Here is a 17,689-nt window from a genome sequence, read left to right on the forward strand (position 1 = left end):
CTCTCTGCTCTGCACTGATGAGGGGCAATCGCCCCCGAAACAGCGGTCTGCAGATGAGATGCTGGCTTAGTTATTATCTATAAGTCATGTCTCCAGGCGTATTTGAAAGGTCGAACATTGACTTATAGGATAGCTGCCTTACATCTAGTGGCATTAGAGGCAGAGCTTGATAAGAGCTCATTTGCATCCCTTCTTCCCAGAATTCCAGAGGAGCGTTGCCTGGCCTATGGGTTAACTCAATTTGTAGTATATGGTTTGGCGACTCGAGATACTTAAATAGTTAACTACAATAAAGATGTCGCTAAAAGGTAACTTTTATTAAATATCTGTTAAAACGTGTATGCGGAAAATCATCTCATAAAATCTGAATTATCCAGTCCCTCAACAATCAGTGGTACTACACCAAAGGAGGGCAGCCAGCCAGCGTGTGGGCACTGCTATCCCCCTGGGGACAAAAAGTGAGGTGGGTGAAGAAGGAATCAATGAACTCTTCTGTCGGCAGCGTGCATCCGGACATCAGTCTACGCTGATACTGCACTGGTCTCTATGAATTCTACCCCACCAAGAACAGAGCGCTGGCTATGAGCGCAGGAATCTCGCTGTCTAAACTACTGACTGTTTTTTCATATTAGTGCACTCGACGCGTTTCTGAGGCTTCTCTTTTTCTTAAGCCTCGTCATCGGGAGCGCTATTACACGACAAACAGACAGACATGTACATATGCTGCACATAGACACATAGCCTGCGGCACTGGGACGGCCGTAGCGCGGCCGCGTACTGCGCCTGTTATGAAAACATATCCCCGCCCCCTCTGGGCTGTGGCGGCATCGCGGGAGCCCATCATTGTGGGGGAGTGTCATGTTCGGCACTCCCCCGTCCCGCCTCTTCCACGCTGAAGCGCCAGAGGGTAGGTACATTAGTGAAGTGACTAAAAGGCGGTCTCTATTTAATACAGTGGTAATATGGCTACTGAGGTGGGAGAGCGGTCACCCACTGCCGCTGAAACGTGACATCCCAAAAGGGCAGTATTTGCCCAGCAAGACGAAACTGCTCAGAGTGGACAGACTTTAGGACTGCTGCAACGGAATTGCAGGTTAGGTTCAGACAGAGGGGCTACCCAAATGAACCCCTGAGGCAGTTATACCATCATGCAGCGGCCTGCAACAGAGAGAACCTCCTGCCCCCCGAGAGCCGCTCAAAGGATGATTCTAAAGTGAGGAGGATTATCGGTACCTTTGATGAGGTGTATGAAGAAATACGCACAGTACTGAAAGATCATTGGGGGATACTGAGGTCAGACCCCGATATAGGTCATCTTGTGGGGGAATATCCCCTCATCACTTATCAACGTGGGGGCAACCTCAGGGATAAGTTAGTGCATAGTGCGTTTTCCACTCCGGTTTCTGCCACATGGCTGCCCAAAAAAACGTCAGATGCAGCGGATGTGTGGCGCGCAAGGCGATAAGAAAGGGAAGCACCATCACTAGCAGCACTAATACGAGGAGTTATAAGATCAGATCCTTCATAAATTGTAACACTGTTGGTGTCGTATATGTGGCAGCATTTACATGCAGCCTACAATACGTAGGTAAAACAAAGACGACGGATAGGCGAATATCTACGTGATATTGAAAACAGAGCTGACACTCCTATAGCTCATCATGTGGCCAGATGTCACCAGGGCATGTATAACTGCATTGGCTTCCAGGGCATAGAACATATTAGAGCATCTCCCAGAGAGGGAGACATTGATAATCTCCTCTTGCGGAAGGAGGTCCAGTGGACGTTCACCCTCCAAACGGTGAAACCCCTTGGGCTTAATGATTTCATATCATACGCCAGTTTCATCTAATATTGTGGTCCTGGATGTCAGTAAGATACACGGTGGACCCACATGAATTGTTTGGGATTCACGTATAAGACCTTGGTGGATATCTGTATCGCGCCATTTGCATTGATCCGCATGTGGTGTTATACTGGGGCTCCCCCTTGCTATGGGTGTTTACACCGTGATTCCCATAGATGAACGTGACGGGTTATATATCTCACGTTATATGGGTCCTGAGTTGGGGTTTGTTAACATCTGTATCCGAATACATACACAGTGCTGCCAATAATTATTCATACCCCTGGCAAATTTTGACTTAAAGTTACTTTTTATTCAACCAGCAAGTAATTTTTTGACGGGAAATGACATAGGTGTCTCCCAAAAGATAATAAGACGATGTACAAGAGGCATTATTGTGGGAAAAAAAACATTTCTCAGCTTTTATTTACATTTAAGCAAAAAGTGTCCAGTCCAAAATTATTCCTACCCTTCTCAATAATCAATAGAAAAGCCTTTATTGGCTATTACAGCAATCAAACGCTTCCTATAATTGCAGACAGACTTTTTGCATGTCTCCACAGGTATTTTTGCCCATTCATCTTTAGCAATGAGCTCCAAATCTTTCAGGTTGGAGGGTCTTCTTGCCATCACCCTGATCTTTAGCTCCCTCCACAGATTCTCAATTGGATTCAAGTCTGGACTCTGGCTGGGCCACTCCAAAACGTTAATGTTGTTGTCTGCTAACCATTTCTTCACCACTTTTGCTGTGTGTTTTGGGTCATTGTCATGCTGAAATGTCCACCGGTGCCCAAGGCCAAGTTTCTCTGCAGACTGCCTGATGTTGTCGTTGAGAATCCTCATATATTGCTCTTTTTTCATGGTGCCGTTTACTGTGATTAGGCTCCCTGGTCCATTGGCTGAAAGACACCCCCAAAGCATTAGGTTCCCACCACCATGTTTGACAGTGGGGATGGTGTTCTTTGGGTTGAAGGCTTCTCCTGTTTTACGCCAAATGAAGGAAACATCATTGTGACCAAACAATTCAATTTTTGTTTCATCTGACCATAACACAGAAGACCAGAAGTCTTCTTCTTTGTCCAGATGAGCTTTTGCAAAGGCCAAGCTTTTGTGTGCCTTATCTGGAGAAGTGGCGTCCTCCTTGGTCTGCATCCGTGGAACCCAGCAGTGGTCAGTGTCCGTTGGATTGTCTGCCTTGAGACATTGCCACCAGCAGAGCCCAGATTCACCAGGATGGCCTTGGTGGTGATCCTTGGATTCGTTTTCACCTCTCTAACTATCCTCCTGGCCAGCACAGGTGTCACCTTTGGCTTCCGACCACGTCCTCTGAGATTTTCCACAGTGCGGAACATCTTGTATTTTTTCCTCAAATGTAAATAAAAGCTGAGAAATGTTTTTTTTCCACAATAATGCCTCTGGTACATCGTCTTATTATCTTTTGGGAGACACCTATGTCATTTCCCGTCAAAAAATGAATAAGGTATGAATAATTATGGGCAGCACTGTATATAGCACCTGTCCTTATACATTGGGGGATGTTCGCGTTCCCCTTAATATGTATTAGCAGCAATATGTTATGTGCCTATGATTGGTATATACTGCACAGAGCCCCCTGGAAACTTTCCAGCTGTTCTTGGGGAGCCATATTACCACTGTATTAAATAGAGACCACCTTTTAGTCACTTCACTAATGTACCTACCCTCTGGCGCTTCAGCGTGGAAGAGGCGGGACGGGGGAGTGCCGAACATGACACTCCCCTGCACTGATAGGCTCCCGCGATGCCGGCACAGCCCAGAGGAGGCGCAGTAAGCGGCCGCGCTACGGCCGTCCCAGTGCCGCAGGCTATGTGTCTATGTGCTGCACGCGTGAGACTTATAGCGTGCAGTATATGTCTGTCTGTTTGTCGTGTAATAGCGCTCCTGATGACGAGGCTTAAGAAAAAGAGAAGCCTCAGAAACGCGTCGAGTGCACGAATATGAAAAAACAGTCAGTAGTTTAGACAACGAGATTCCTGCGCTCATAGCCAGCGCTCTGTTCTTGGTGGGGTAGAATTCATAGGAGGTGAACGTCTGGTAAAGACAAGTGTGTGAGGCCAGTGTAGTATCAGCGTTGGGGTCCATTCACACATCTGTGTGTGTTTTTATGGATCCGCAAAACACGGACATCGGCAATGGTGCGTTCTGCATTTTGCGGACCGCACATCACCAGCACTTAATAGAAAATGCGTATTCTTGTCCGCAGTTGCGGACAAGAATAGGACATGTTCTATTTTTTTCAGGATCAAAATTGCAGACCCGGAAGTGCGGGTCCGCATTTCCGGATCCGGGCAGCACATCGCGCGGCCCCATAGAAATGAATGGGTCTGCAATTCCGTTCCGCAAAATGCGGAACAGAATTTCGGACATGTGAATGGACCCTTGGGGCTTGTTCACACGAATGTTTTTTGCTTTTCGTATACGGGCCGTTTTTTGCGTTCCGTATATGGAACCATTCATTTCAATGTGTCCGCAAAAAAGAGTCAGGTCCTATTATTGTCCGCAAATCACGTTCAGTGGCTCCATATAAAAAACGGAATGCATACGGAACACATGTCTGTATGTCATCCGTTTTTTTGCGGATCCATGCTGTTGAAATGCTATGCCCAGCCCATTTTGCACGTGTTTGCAATGATTACAAAGTTCCTGTTTTTGCGGAAAACACGGAACGGAAACACAATGGATCCAAAAAACGGAACAACGAATCCGTGAAAAACGGACCGCAAAACCATACGGTCGTGTGAACAAGCCCTGACTGATGTCCGGATACACGCTGCCGACAGAAGAGTTCATCGATTCCTTCTTCACCCACCTCACTTTTTGTCCCCAGGGGGATAGCAGTGCCCACACGCTGGCTGGCTGCCCCCCCTTGGTGTAGTACCCCTGATTGTTGAGGGACTGGATAATTCAGATTTTATGAGATGATTTTCCGCATACACGTTTTAACAGATATTTAATAAGTTACCTTTTAGCGACATCTTTATTGTAGTTGGCGTTGCCTGGCCTATAAGACTCCCTACGCCGTTTCGGCGCTCTCCTTAAGGAGATACAGTATCCCCTGAACTGTGTACATAAACACTGCTAAGTGAATGTGTGTGTAAATCGCTGTCGCAGGGTCTGAGATTTCGGATCTGGAGAGCTTTTTCTCTATAAACTTTGCATCGATTTAACGTCTACATTGTACGAAATATCGCTGAAATAACCGGACGTGTCGCACTCGTTCTTCTTTATTACACATTATGTACATTGTTACACTTTGCCCCCCAAGTAATGTGATGCTGAGTTGTTCACATCCGCTTCTCTATAGACAAAGGATACAACAATATGTATGTATGAAGCCTTGCCGGCATCCGTCCGTATTACCAGGTGTGAACGCTTCACTTTCCTCTCACCGGATTGAAATAGCCCAACACCCGTGGTGTCAGATCTTCCACGTGGTTCATTCTGGCTAATTACAGTCTGCAGAGTAATAGTACTTTCCATTCCCAGAGTTAAAGGGAACCTGTCCCCGGGATTTTGGGTATAGAGCCGAGGACATGGTTGCTAGATGGCCGCTAGCACATCCGCAATACCCAGTCCCCATAGCTCTGTGTGCTTTTATTGTGTAAAAAAAAAAACGATTTGATACATATGCAAATTAACATAAAAGAGTCATATCTTACTTGTGTGACCAGAGAAGAGTCATATTTTCAAGCTCTGACTCATCTCAGGGTAATTTGCATATGTATCAAATAGTTTTTTTACACAATAAAAGCACACAGAGCTATGGGGACTGGGTATTGCGGATGTGCTAGCGGCCACCTAGCAGCCCATGTCCTCAGCTCTATACACAAAATCCCGGTGACCGGTTCCCTTTAAGTTGATGGGCATGCTTGCTCTGTATAAGAGATTTTTGCTGACCTCTGTTCTCCTCTGTATAGGGGGCAAAGGTGACGTTTCTGCGCTTTCTCGTTTGGCAATCAAGAATGCTGGTAAAGGTAACTCCGTGCATAGAATTCCTTCTTACATTCTCTATTAAAAAAAGATCTCTTACCATGTCTGGTTGAGTAAAGTAACTGTTCTGGATCATCTCTTCTTGTAACGCTGTATTGTGAAATTCCTCTGTTACTCCAGCTAGAAATACATTGATAACTGTGTCACCAGTTGGGGTCGTGCCCCTACACAGTCTGAAACCAGCCAGTTTGTGCTGCCAGTGTCAGGCGGGGTAGACGCACACCTCTTTAACAAGGGGAATGAGAACACCCAGTTGTCAGTAAAAAAAAAAATTATTATTTTTTTAATAAGAATTCAGGATGGATAACAGAGGAACAGCACAATGCTGAGTTGTGAGAATAGCTGCGCCAGGAATGTTATTTTTTGGGGAATGCTAATATTTTCTAAGGTCCTGTGCACACAGCCATATTTTACTTCAATGTGCTATCCAGTTTTAAAACAGATCATACACTGACCCAAACAAGTCAGTGGCGCTATGCACAGATCTGGGGGGGTTTCACCTCCGAGAATCTCACGGCAGGTCCTATTCATGCCCATTTTCTATTGATGGGAGTGAGGAAAAAATGGAATGCACAAAGACGTTATCTGCTTTTTGCAAACTGAAAATTGGGCATGGCCTTTTGCACATCAGGAGAACAGACAGGTGCTTTGGAAAAAATTGGGTTCAGAATGGACAAAAAAAAAGCTAAAAAAAAAAGTTATACTTTACCGATTCCCGCTGCTCTGGATTAGTACTTGCTGGGTCAGATGCTGGTCTCTACTTGTTGGTCAATGGAGACACAGGTAATGGGACTGCTCGGGCAGTCGCTGTATTTGTCTCACATTCGCTGCAGACATTTTCCACAGCAAATCTTTTAAAGGCTTTGTACACCTTTTGGGGGCAATGTTTTTAAATGATTTTTACTCATTTTGGGCTAAATATCATTTTTCAGATGGTCTTTATGAAAAATATTCAGCCGTTCTGTCACAAAGGGTTAACTGTTTTTATTTTTTGTTTGTTTTTTAGCTGTGTGAATCATACTTTAAATTTGTACCGGTCATCTAATAACCCTTATCTCTACATTACTAATAGCTCAAAAACAGTTATTCTAAGGGCTCATTCACACGACCGTTGTTTTGGTCCGCATCTGAACCGCAGTTTTGGCGGCTCGGATGCGGACCCATGCACTTCAATGGGGCCACAAAAGATGCGGACAACACTCCGTGTGCTGTCCGCATCCGTTGCTCCGTTCCGTGGCCCCGCAAGAAAAATAGAACATGTCCTATTCTTGTCCGTTTTGCGGACAAGAATAGGCATTTACTACAATTGCGGACCGCAAAAAACGGAACAGTCGTGTGCATGAGGCCTAAGACACATTCTTATCAGTAAGATAGGAATTAAGCTATAATGAGTGTTTAAGAGGTCAAAGATAAGGAGCTGTCAGCTGAGCTGCTTGACGAGAAACAGTAAAAATACAGAGCCGGCTACTAGAGAATCTCAAGGCTGTACAGCGAAAGGGGCTCAACATTTTTTATAAAAACCAATTGAAAAAAATATTTTCTTTTTAGCTCAAAATTTGTGCAATGCAATAATTTTAAAAAATTGCCTCCAATGGTGTATGTAGCCTTTAAGAGTGGGCTTACCCTAAAGCTTCATGTGACACCACAGCGGCTGAAGTCAACTAGTAGGTTGAAGGTTGTAATTGACAGGATTAGTTTTGGGCACTGAGAACACAGGATCGTGTGTGGTTATAACAGACTGGTTTTGGAGGTGTAGCGATGGTAATAATTTAAAGAATTTTGTGTCTCACAAGTAAATGCCCCCTAAAATATAAAAGCTTTGAGGATCACTGCTGAAAAATTGTGATTTTTAAATATGGGTGTTTAACATCTGAAACTCTGAAAATCATTAAAGGGAACCTGTCACCGGGACTTTGTGCATAGAGCTGGGGACATGGGTTGCTAGATGGCCGCTAGCATATCTGCAATACCCAGTCCCCACAGCTCTCTGCGCTTTTATTGTGTTAAAAAACCTTTTTGATCAATATGCAAATGACCTGATATGAGTCCTGTATCCGGAGATGAGTCAAGCGGAAAGGAGCCCAGCACCGCCCCGCGTCCTCCGAATCTCCTCCTTGCTGGCTGACGTCACAGAGCTGGAGCACCGAAATCTCGCGATGCGCGAGCTAGCGCATGCGTAGTTCGTTCCCTGTGCTGATGCCAGCACAGGGAATGAACATGATGCCAACACTGCGCATGCGCTAGCTCGCGCATCGCGAGATTTCGGCGCTCCAGCTCTGTGACGTCAGCCAGCAAGGAGGAGATTCGGAGGACGCGGGGCGGTGCTGGGCTCCTTTCCGCTTGACTCCTCTCCGGATACAGGACTCATATCAGGTCATTTGCATATTGATAAAAAAGGTTTTTTTACACAATAAAAGCGCAGAGAGCTGTGGGGACTGGGTATTGCCGATGTGCTAGTGGCCATCTAGCAGCCCATGTCCCCAGCTCTATACACAAAATCCTGGTGACAGGATTCCTTTAAAGGGAACATGTCACCTCCAAAACACATTTTAAACTGACATCATTACCTTACAGTAGCCCCCAGTGTGTCCATAATCATGTTTGTCTTTCCTCCACTGCAGGGCTCCAGATGGCGACCAAAATGCTCGCCAATGCGACTTAGAATTTACAAATAGCGACATTTTAGCCTTTTGCGACTAGACCCGCCGCAGCTCTGCCGTTGAATACAGCGGCGGGGCACAGGAGCTGATAGTTCTCTGCCCCGCCGCCGATGTTCTTCTCAGCAGCGCAGTGGAGAAGGAGTCTCTCCCTACCCCTGTGCTGCTGCCCCCACCGCTGCCAATAAGAAGAGAGACAGGAGGGGAGGGTAGGGGCGCACTGCGCCACCAATAAAGATAACTGACCTGTTAATACAAATACAGGAGGCGGGTGCCGGAACGGCACCCGACCTCTATGACAGGGAGCTGCGATCTGCGGCAGTTAACCCTTCAGGTGCGGTATCTGAGGGGTTAACTGCAGCTGATCACAGCTCCCTGTCAGAGGTCGGGTGCCGGAATCCCCGCCTCCTGTATTTGTATTAACAGGTCAGTTATCTTCATTGGTGGCGCAGTGCGCCCCTTCCTAACCCCCCCCAACACTCCAGTATAATAAACATTGGTGGCGCAGTGGGAAGTGCCAATGAGGGTTAAAAAAATAAAATAAAATTGATCGCGTAGCTGCCGATCTCCTGTTCTTTCTTCAGGACCTGTGGTGACGTCACTGAGCTCATCACATGGTCCATTACCATGGTGATGGATCATGTGATGTACCATGTGATGAGCACAGTGATGTCACCACAGGTCCTGAAGAAAGAACAGGAGACCAGCTGCTACGCGATCAATTGGGGGAGGTGAGTTAATTTTATTTTTTAACCCTCATTGGCACTGCCCACTGCGCCACCAATGTTTATTATACTGGGGTGTTGGGGGGGGGGGGGGGCGCACTGCGCCACCAATGTTTATTATACTGGGGTGTTGGGGGGGGGGGGGCGCACTGTTTATTATATTGACCTTCTACTAAGCATTCTGTATTAAAGAATGCTATTATTTTCCCTTATAGCCATGTTATAAGGGAAAATAATACAGTGAATAGACTTTCATCCGAGCAACCATGCGTGAAAATTGCACCGCATCCGCACTTGCTTGCGGATGCTTGCGATTTTCATGCAGCCTCATTAACTTCTATGGGGCCTGCGTTGCATGAAAAACGTACTATGTAGAGCATGCTGCGATTTTCAAGCAATGCACAAGTGATGCGTGAAAATCACCGCTCATGTGCACAGCCCCATAGAAGTGAATGGGTCCGGATTCAGTGCGGATGCAATGCGTTCACCTCACGTATTGAACCCGCGCAGAAATCTCGCCCATGTGAAAGGGGCCTAAGGGTGAATAGGACAAGGGTTCCAGCCCCTAAGGGGGCTAATAGTAAGTAAAAAAAAACAAAAAAAACACTAAGGCTACTTTCACACTTCGGCAGTGTGATCCGGCAAGAACTTCCGTCGTCTGAACTGCCCGCCGGATTCGCCGATCTGGATGTGACTGAAAGCATTTGTGAGACGCATCCGGATGCGGATCCGTCTCACAAATGCATTGAAAGAACGAATCCATCTCTCCGCTTGTCATGCATCCGGTATTTTGAATGCCGGATCTGGCACTAATACATTCCTATGGGGAAAAATGCCGGATCCGGCATTCAGGCAAGTCTTCAGTTTTTTTCGCCGGAGATAAAACCGTAGCATGCTGCGGTTGTATCTTTTGCCTGATCCGTCAAAATGACTGAACTGAAGACATCCTGATGCATCCTGAACGGATTACTCTCCATTCAAAATGCATGGGGATAAAACTGATCAGTTATTTTCCGGTATAGAGCCCCTAGGACGGAACTCTATGCCGGAAATGAAAAACGCTAGTGTGAAAGTACCCTAAAATATTAAGTTTAAATTCCCCCTTTCCCAATTTTACATATAAAATATATAAACAATAAATAAATAAACATATTACATATGCTGCATCCGAAAAGTCCAAACTATTAAATTATTAAAAAATATCTCCTATGCGGTGAGCATTCGCCATTTTTTAGTCACCTTGTCACCCCAAAAAATAGGAAAGGACTGTTCTATTATGGGCCGAACGTTTCATAAAATGCGAAATACACGCGGCTTTTTTTGGTGTTTTTTTTTTTTGGTTTTTTTTGCGCAATACCGTATCGCAATACTTTTTTATGGTGACGAAAGCTAATAAAAATTTTGGTATCGAAACAATCCTACGCCGATCTGATCGGTGTAGCGTTGTCACGATACCAAAATTTGGATTCAGTTTCGATTTGGCGACTAAAAATTTCATTTGGCTCCTAAATTTTTCAGTTCAGTAGCCAATGGCTACTAATGTATTTTTTTTAGTCTGGAGCACTGCACTGGTTGTTGTATACTTTATAAAAACGCTGTTTTAGGGTCCATTCACACGTCCGTAATTTGGGTCTGCATTCGATCCACAATTTGTGGACCCATTTGCTTTCAATGGGGCTGTAACAGATGCGAATCCGCATTTCCGGGATCCGCATCCGTTTTTTCAGGATCCGTTTTATCAGGATCCGAAATTCCGATCCTGAAAAAAAATTTAACATGTCCTATTCTTGTCCGCAATTGCGAACCAGAAAAGGCATTTTCTATTATAGTGTCTGTGATGTGCAGTCTGAAAATTGCGGATCGCACATTGCAGGTGTCCGTGTTTTGCGGATCCACAAAACACTTACAGACGTGTGAATGGACCCTTAATCTGTGTTTTCGCTATCCTCCGAGTCAGCTTGAAGTCAAGGGGGCAACGGCCTCCTTGCTTCAAGTCAAGCTAAGCCCGCCCCTTACCCGACCTCCCTTCACTGTGATTGACATCCTGCTGTGAGGCTGGGATTGTGCAAGTCTCGCACATGCGCGGTGCGCTCCTTGTCACTGCGCGATTCCGGCACTCAGCCGGCCGCTTTCCTCTCTCTGCACATGCGCTGGGCGCGATATAAAAAGCCTGGCGCATGCGCAGAGAGAGGAAAGCGGCCGGCTGAGTGCCGGAGCCGGAATCGCGCATTGACAAGGAGCGCATCGCACATGCGCGAGACTTGCACGATCCCAGCCTCACAGCAGGATGTCAATCACAGTGAAGGGAGGACGGGTAAGGGGTGGGCTCAGCGTTTTTATAAAGTATACAACAACTAGTGGAGGAATGAAAAACCTGACTAAGAATACACTGGGGGCTACTGTAAGATAATAATGTCGGTTTAAAATGTGTTTTGGAGTTGACAGGTTCCCTTTAACCCCTTAAGCCCCGGGATAGTTTTCACCTTACTGCCCAGGACATTTTTTGCAAATCTGACATGTCACTTTATGTGGTAATACCTTTGCAACACTTTTACTTATCCAGGCCATTCTGAAATTGTTTTCTCGTAAGACATTGTAATTCATGACCGTCATAAATTTGAGTCAATTAAAAAAATTTGCCATTTTCAAAATTTCTATTTCTCTTCTTTTAAAACAGAAAGTGATACCTCCTAAAATATTTATTACTTAACATTCCCCATATGTCTACTTTATGTTTGCATCATTTTGTAAATGTCATTTTATTTTTTGGGGACGTTAGAAGGCTTAGAAGTTTAGAAGCAATTCTAAAAAATTTTAAGAATTTCCAAGACCCACTTTTTAAGGACGAATTCAGGTCTGAAGTCACTTTGTGAGGCTTACATAATAGAAGCCCCCCATAAATGACCCCATTGTAGAAACTACACCCCTCAAGTTACTCAAAACTGATTTTACAAACTTTGTGAACCCTTTAGGTGGTCCACAAGAATTAAAAGAAAATGGAGATTAAATTTCAAAATTTCACATTTTTGGCAGATTTTCTATTTTAATCCATTTTTTTTTTTAACACATCCAGGTTTTAACAGCCAAACAAAATTCAACATTTATTACCCTGATTCTAAGGTTTATAGAAACACCCCGCATGTGGTTGTAAACTGATGTAAGGGCACACGGCAGGGCGCAGAAGGAAAGGAATGCCGTATGGTTTTTGGAAAGCAGATTTTGCTGGACTGGTTTTCAGACACCATGTCCCATTTGAAGCCCCCCTGATGCACCCTTACAGTAGAAACTCCCAAAAGTGACCCCATTTTGGAAACTAGGGGATAAGGTGACAGTTTTATTGGTACTATTTTGGGGTACATATGATTTTCAATCGCTCTATATTAAGTTTTTTGTGAGGCAAGGTAACCAGGTCTTTTCTATTTTTTACAACATTCATCTGACAGGTTGGATCATGCGCTATTTTTATAGAGCAGGTTGTTACAGACGCGGTGATATCAAATATCTCTACTTTGTTTCAGTTTTACATAATAAAGCATTTTTTGAAAAGAAAATGTTTTTGTGTCTCCATTTTCTGAACGCTATTTTTTTATTTTATTTTTTTCTGCCGATCGTCTTGTGCAGGGGCTCGTTTTTTCCAGGAAGAGTTGAAGTTTTTATTTGTACCATTTGTGGGTACATATAATTTTTTGATAATTTATTATTACACTTTATGAGGTGCCCAAATAAATGGTTGTTTTGGCACTGATTTTATTTATTTATTTTTACAGCGTTCACCTGAGGGGTAAGGTCACGTGATATTTTGATAGAGCAGGTCGTTACGGACGTGGCAATACCTAATATGTATACTTTTTATTTATTTCACTTTAACACAATAATAGCATTTTTGAAGCAAAAAAACATATTTTATGTCTCCATTGTCTGAGAGTCATGTTTTTTTTTTGGGGCCATTGTCTTAGGTAGGGTCTAATTTTTTTCCGGGATGAGGTGAAGATTAGATTGGGTACTATTTTCAGGGGCATACGCCTTTTTGATTGCTTAGTGTTGCAATTTTTGTGATGTAAGGTGCTTTTTTTTTTTGCACAGTTTTTTTTTTTTACTGTGTTCACCTGAGGGGTTAAGTCATGTGATATTTTTATAGATCTGGTTGTTACGGATGCGGCGATACCTAATATGCATACTTTTATTTATTTATTTCACTTATAACACAATAATTGCATTTTTGAAACAAAAAAAATTGTTTTAGGCTACTTTCACACTAGCGTTGTTTTAATCCGGCGTTCAATTCCGACACCGGAACTGCCCGCCGGATCCGGAAAAACGTGTGAAAACGGATTACATTTGAATCCTGATCAGGATTTTGATCACAATGAAAAAATGCATTGGAAAAAACGGATCCGCCATTTATGGACTTTAACTTTTTTTTCACATTTTTCGGGTTTAACATGCAAAAACCGGATCCGTTTTGACTGAACACACAGCGCCAGATCCGGCGTTAATGCAAGTCAATGGGAAAAAGGCCGGATCCGGCGTTCAGTCAAAGTGTTCAGGATTTTTGGCCGGAGGTAAAAATGCAACATGCTACGTTTTTCTGAAAAGCCTGATCAGTCAAAAAGACTGAACTGAAGACATCCTGATGCATCCTGAAGGACTGACTCTCCATTCAGAATGCATGGGGATAAAACTGATCAGTTCTTTTCCGGATTTGAGCCCCTAGGACGGAACTCAGCGCCGGAAAAGAAAAACGCTAGTGTGAAAGTACCCTTAGTGTCTCAATGTTCTGAGAGCTATATTTTTTTTTTTTTTTTTTTTGGCGATTGTCTTATGTAGGATGAGGTGACAGTTTTATTGGTACCACTTTGGAGGGCATACGCCTTTTTAATCGCTTGGTGTTGCACTTTTTGTGATGTAAGGTGACAAAAATGGCTTTTTTTTAAACCGTTTTTATTTTTATTTTTTTACGGTGTTTATCGGACGTGGTGGATCATGTGATATATTTATAGAGCCGGTCGTTACGGACACGGCGATACCTAATATGTGTGCGTTTTTTGTTTTTGTTTTGTTTTTATATAAAATCAGAGGAAAGGGGCGTTTTTTTTTTTTTCGTTTTTTTTACTTGAAACTTTATTTTTTTTATTAAAAACCTTTTTTTTTTTTACCTTTTTTTGTAAACTTTATTTCTGTCCCACTCTGGGACTTCAACTTTTGGGGGTCTGATCCCCTCTGCGATGCATTACAATACATCTGTATTGTAATGCATTGCCTGAGTAATACACTAACAGGTTGTCTAGGAGACCGGGCCTGGGGCTGGATCTCCTGGGCACCCGTAGAAGGCAGGTCCCAATGCCGTGCAAGGCATCAGGCTGCCTTGTCACACATCGGGTCCCCGCCACAGTAGCGCGGGGACCCGATGGGCTCCCTCACCCGCCTCATGTACTTTCTAGGCCGCCGTCAGCGCTGATCGCCGGCATAGAAGGGGTTAATCCGCCAGCATCGGCTTATACAGCAATGCCGGCAGATACAGTGCCGGGCCCCTTAGTGATCCGGTGCCCGCCCGATCACCGCAACGTAATAGTAAGTCAAAATGCGGGAACGCATCGGCTGCTGCCATGACATACTATTACGTCACATGTCCGGAAGGGGTTAAAGAGGACCTTTCACCGATTTATGACAATGTGAACTAACTATACAGACATGGAGAGCGGCGCCCGGGGATCTCTCTTCACTTACTATTATCCCCGGGCGCCGCTCCGTTCTCCCGCTATGCCCTCCGGTATCTCCGTTCACTAAGTTATGGTAGGCGGAGTCTGCCCTCGTTCTGCTGTAGTGCTGGCCAATCGCATTGCAGAGCTCACAGCCTGGGAGAAAATAACCTCCCAGGCTGTGAGCTCTGCGCTGCGATTGGCCAGCGCTAGAGCAGAATAAGGGCAGACTCCGCCTACCATAACTTAGTGACTGAAATCTCTGCCTACTATAACTTAGTGAGCGGAGATACCGGAGGGCATAGCGGGAGAATGGAGCGGCGCCCGGGGATAATAGTAAGTGCAGTGAGATCCCCGGGCGCCGCTCTACATATCTGTATACTTAGTTCACATTGTTATAATCGGTGAAAGGTCCTCTTTAAAGGAGGTTTCCCCAAAAGTAGCATTGGTGGTGGCCTGTCCTTAGGATGTTATTTTGTTTGTTTGTTTATTTTTATTTTTTTTCTGACTATTATAAATATTTATATAAAATATTCCGACTACATATTCCACAGACCATTGCTGTTTGGTGGGAGCCTGACCTCTGGCAAACCCCTCAGATCAGCTGAATGAACTGACCTTGGCGTTCCAGCAAGTCTAGTGCCTCATTTATTGTTTACCCAGGCATAGCGCCGTATATACAGTTGTGGCTGGACGTGGAACTACAGCTCAGTTCAATTTACTTGAATCAAACTGAGCCTACAATACCAGGCATCACCTCAACCATACAGATAAGGATAGGCCATCAATAGGTCCTTCAGCACATCGGCAAATGATCTGCCAAATTCGGCTGATCATTCCCGGCCGACAACAGACAAAATTTTCCAACATGGTCAACAGAAGTCGTCCATCGTCAATGATCGAAGTATTTTTGCGAAGTTGGCTTAAAGGGGTTATCCCATGATTGATTGATTTAAAAAAATGAAAATCAGACATCATATAGTACATGGATCCAGAGATCTCCACAGTCACTGCTCCAGTTGTTCTGCTAGATCAGTAATGGCTGACCTCCGGCGCTCCAGCTGTGGGGAAACTACGACTCCCAGCATGCTCTATTCATTTCTATGGAGTTCTGAGAACTGCCAAGCAAGAAAAAATAAGGAAAAGAACAAACAGCAGGTGGCGCTATAGAGATATACTTTTTATTGAATAGCTCAGTGGCTATACAAAATTTTGAATTACAAAAGTATTCAGATCCAGGTGCTGGTTTAGAAAATGTAGAATATGCTTCATGACACAACCCCTTTAAGGCATATGGCCACGATAGAGGAGGTTACTCTGTCCAGGATCTCCCCTCTCTCTAGAACAGCTGAAAAGCCCCACCTGCCATGGAGAGCTCTGCCTTTGTCACTTAATACTACTTTTCTCTTATGGGGCTCCCGCTCAGGAGGCTGTCCCATGATTTAGCATCTAGAAGCCAGGGCAGAGTCGGAACGATCACTGTAATATATTGGCACAGAAGGGTATATATGTCCTTTGTCTTCTGCCCTCTAATAAACAATTGACAATATGTTGATTATACTTTACACTATTTTTCTTTTAGAAACAAAAGATCAACCAGTAGAAGAGAAGAATGTGAAGAATAAATCCAGAAGAGAGACATCCAGAAGAGCCCCCAAACCTGGTGTGTATGAAAGGGACTATTGGGGGGGGGGGGGGGGGATTTACCAAAACTGGTGCAAAGGAAGACTGACTTAGCTGTCCATAACAACCAATATGTAGACTGATACTTTCATTCTCCAAAAGAGCTCTGAAAAATGAAAGGAGGAATCTGATTGGTTGCTATGGGCAGTTAAGTCGGTTTTCCTTTGCAGCAGTTTTGATGAATCTCCCCTATATGTCTCTGTGGACAGTTGTGCAACAAGTTATGTCTAAGCAGGTTCATGAATGTTTGCACTTTATAGCTGTCTACCTGGTTTACAGCAGGTCCATTAAAGCATGGCCTTTGAAACTCGGCTGTCGTTCAGATCATTCCCAAGATCCGCACTGGGAATTGAATTAATCTATATTTGGTGTGATCATGTCTTTTAAAGGGGTTATGCCATGATTGATGTGAAAATAAAAATCAGACATCATATAGTACATGACGGTCTCTTTCTAACAACGCTAGAACCAGCCCTGTACCTCACATGGATCCCGAGATCTTCCCGTTCATTGCTCCAATTGCTCTGCCTGAGAGCTCGGGGGATGTGTCCTTTCTGCTGCAGCTCTCTCTCCCCCTATCAGTTTAGGGGGCGTGTCCATTCTGCTGCAGCTCTCTCTCTCCCCCTATCAGTTGAGGGGGCGTGTCCATTCTGCTGCAGCTCTCTCCCTATCACAGCTAAGAAAGAGGCAGTGTCCTTTTTCAGGAGTCATATCCTTTCTGTTGTAGTTCTCTCCCTATCACAGATCAAGGGGCATTTCCTTTCTCGGGAGGCATGTCATTTCTGCTGCGGCTCTACCCCTATGACAGCCCATGGGGCATATCCTTTCTGCTGCAGCTCTCGCCATATCACAACACACGGGCTGTATTTCTGCTGCAGTTCTCTCCCTGTAAGCAGAGGGGGCATCTCCTTCCCGCTGCAGCTCTCGCCCTATCACAGCTCAACGAAAGAGCTGGTTTAAGGGCTCGTTCACCCGACTGTATAAATGGGTCAGCATCAGTTCCACACCCATTTCAATGGGGCTGCAAAATATGCAGACAGCACACAGTGT

General features: G+C 44.6%; 1 protein-coding gene across 4 annotated transcripts in view; it reads left to right on the forward strand.

The window, feature by feature from the left end:
- Positions 1–17,689, forward strand: part of LOC120979397 (torsin-1A-interacting protein 1-like) — a 73,048-nt gene that overhangs the window by 31,184 nt on the left and 24,175 nt on the right. For all 4 annotated transcript variants that reach the window (XM_040408130.1, XM_040408128.1, XM_040408131.1 and 1 more), the window contains exons 4-5: positions 5,803–5,859; positions 16,539–16,619. In XM_040408130.1, coding sequence (XP_040264064.1) covers positions 5,803–5,859; positions 16,539–16,619 — 138 coding nt within the window. The remainder of the gene's footprint in view (positions 1–5,802; positions 5,860–16,538; positions 16,620–17,689) is intronic.

The sequence above is a fragment of the Bufo bufo genome, chromosome 9, assembly GCF_905171765.1.
Source record: "Bufo bufo chromosome 9, aBufBuf1.1, whole genome shotgun sequence".
NCBI lineage: Eukaryota > Metazoa > Chordata > Amphibia > Anura > Bufonidae > Bufo > Bufo bufo.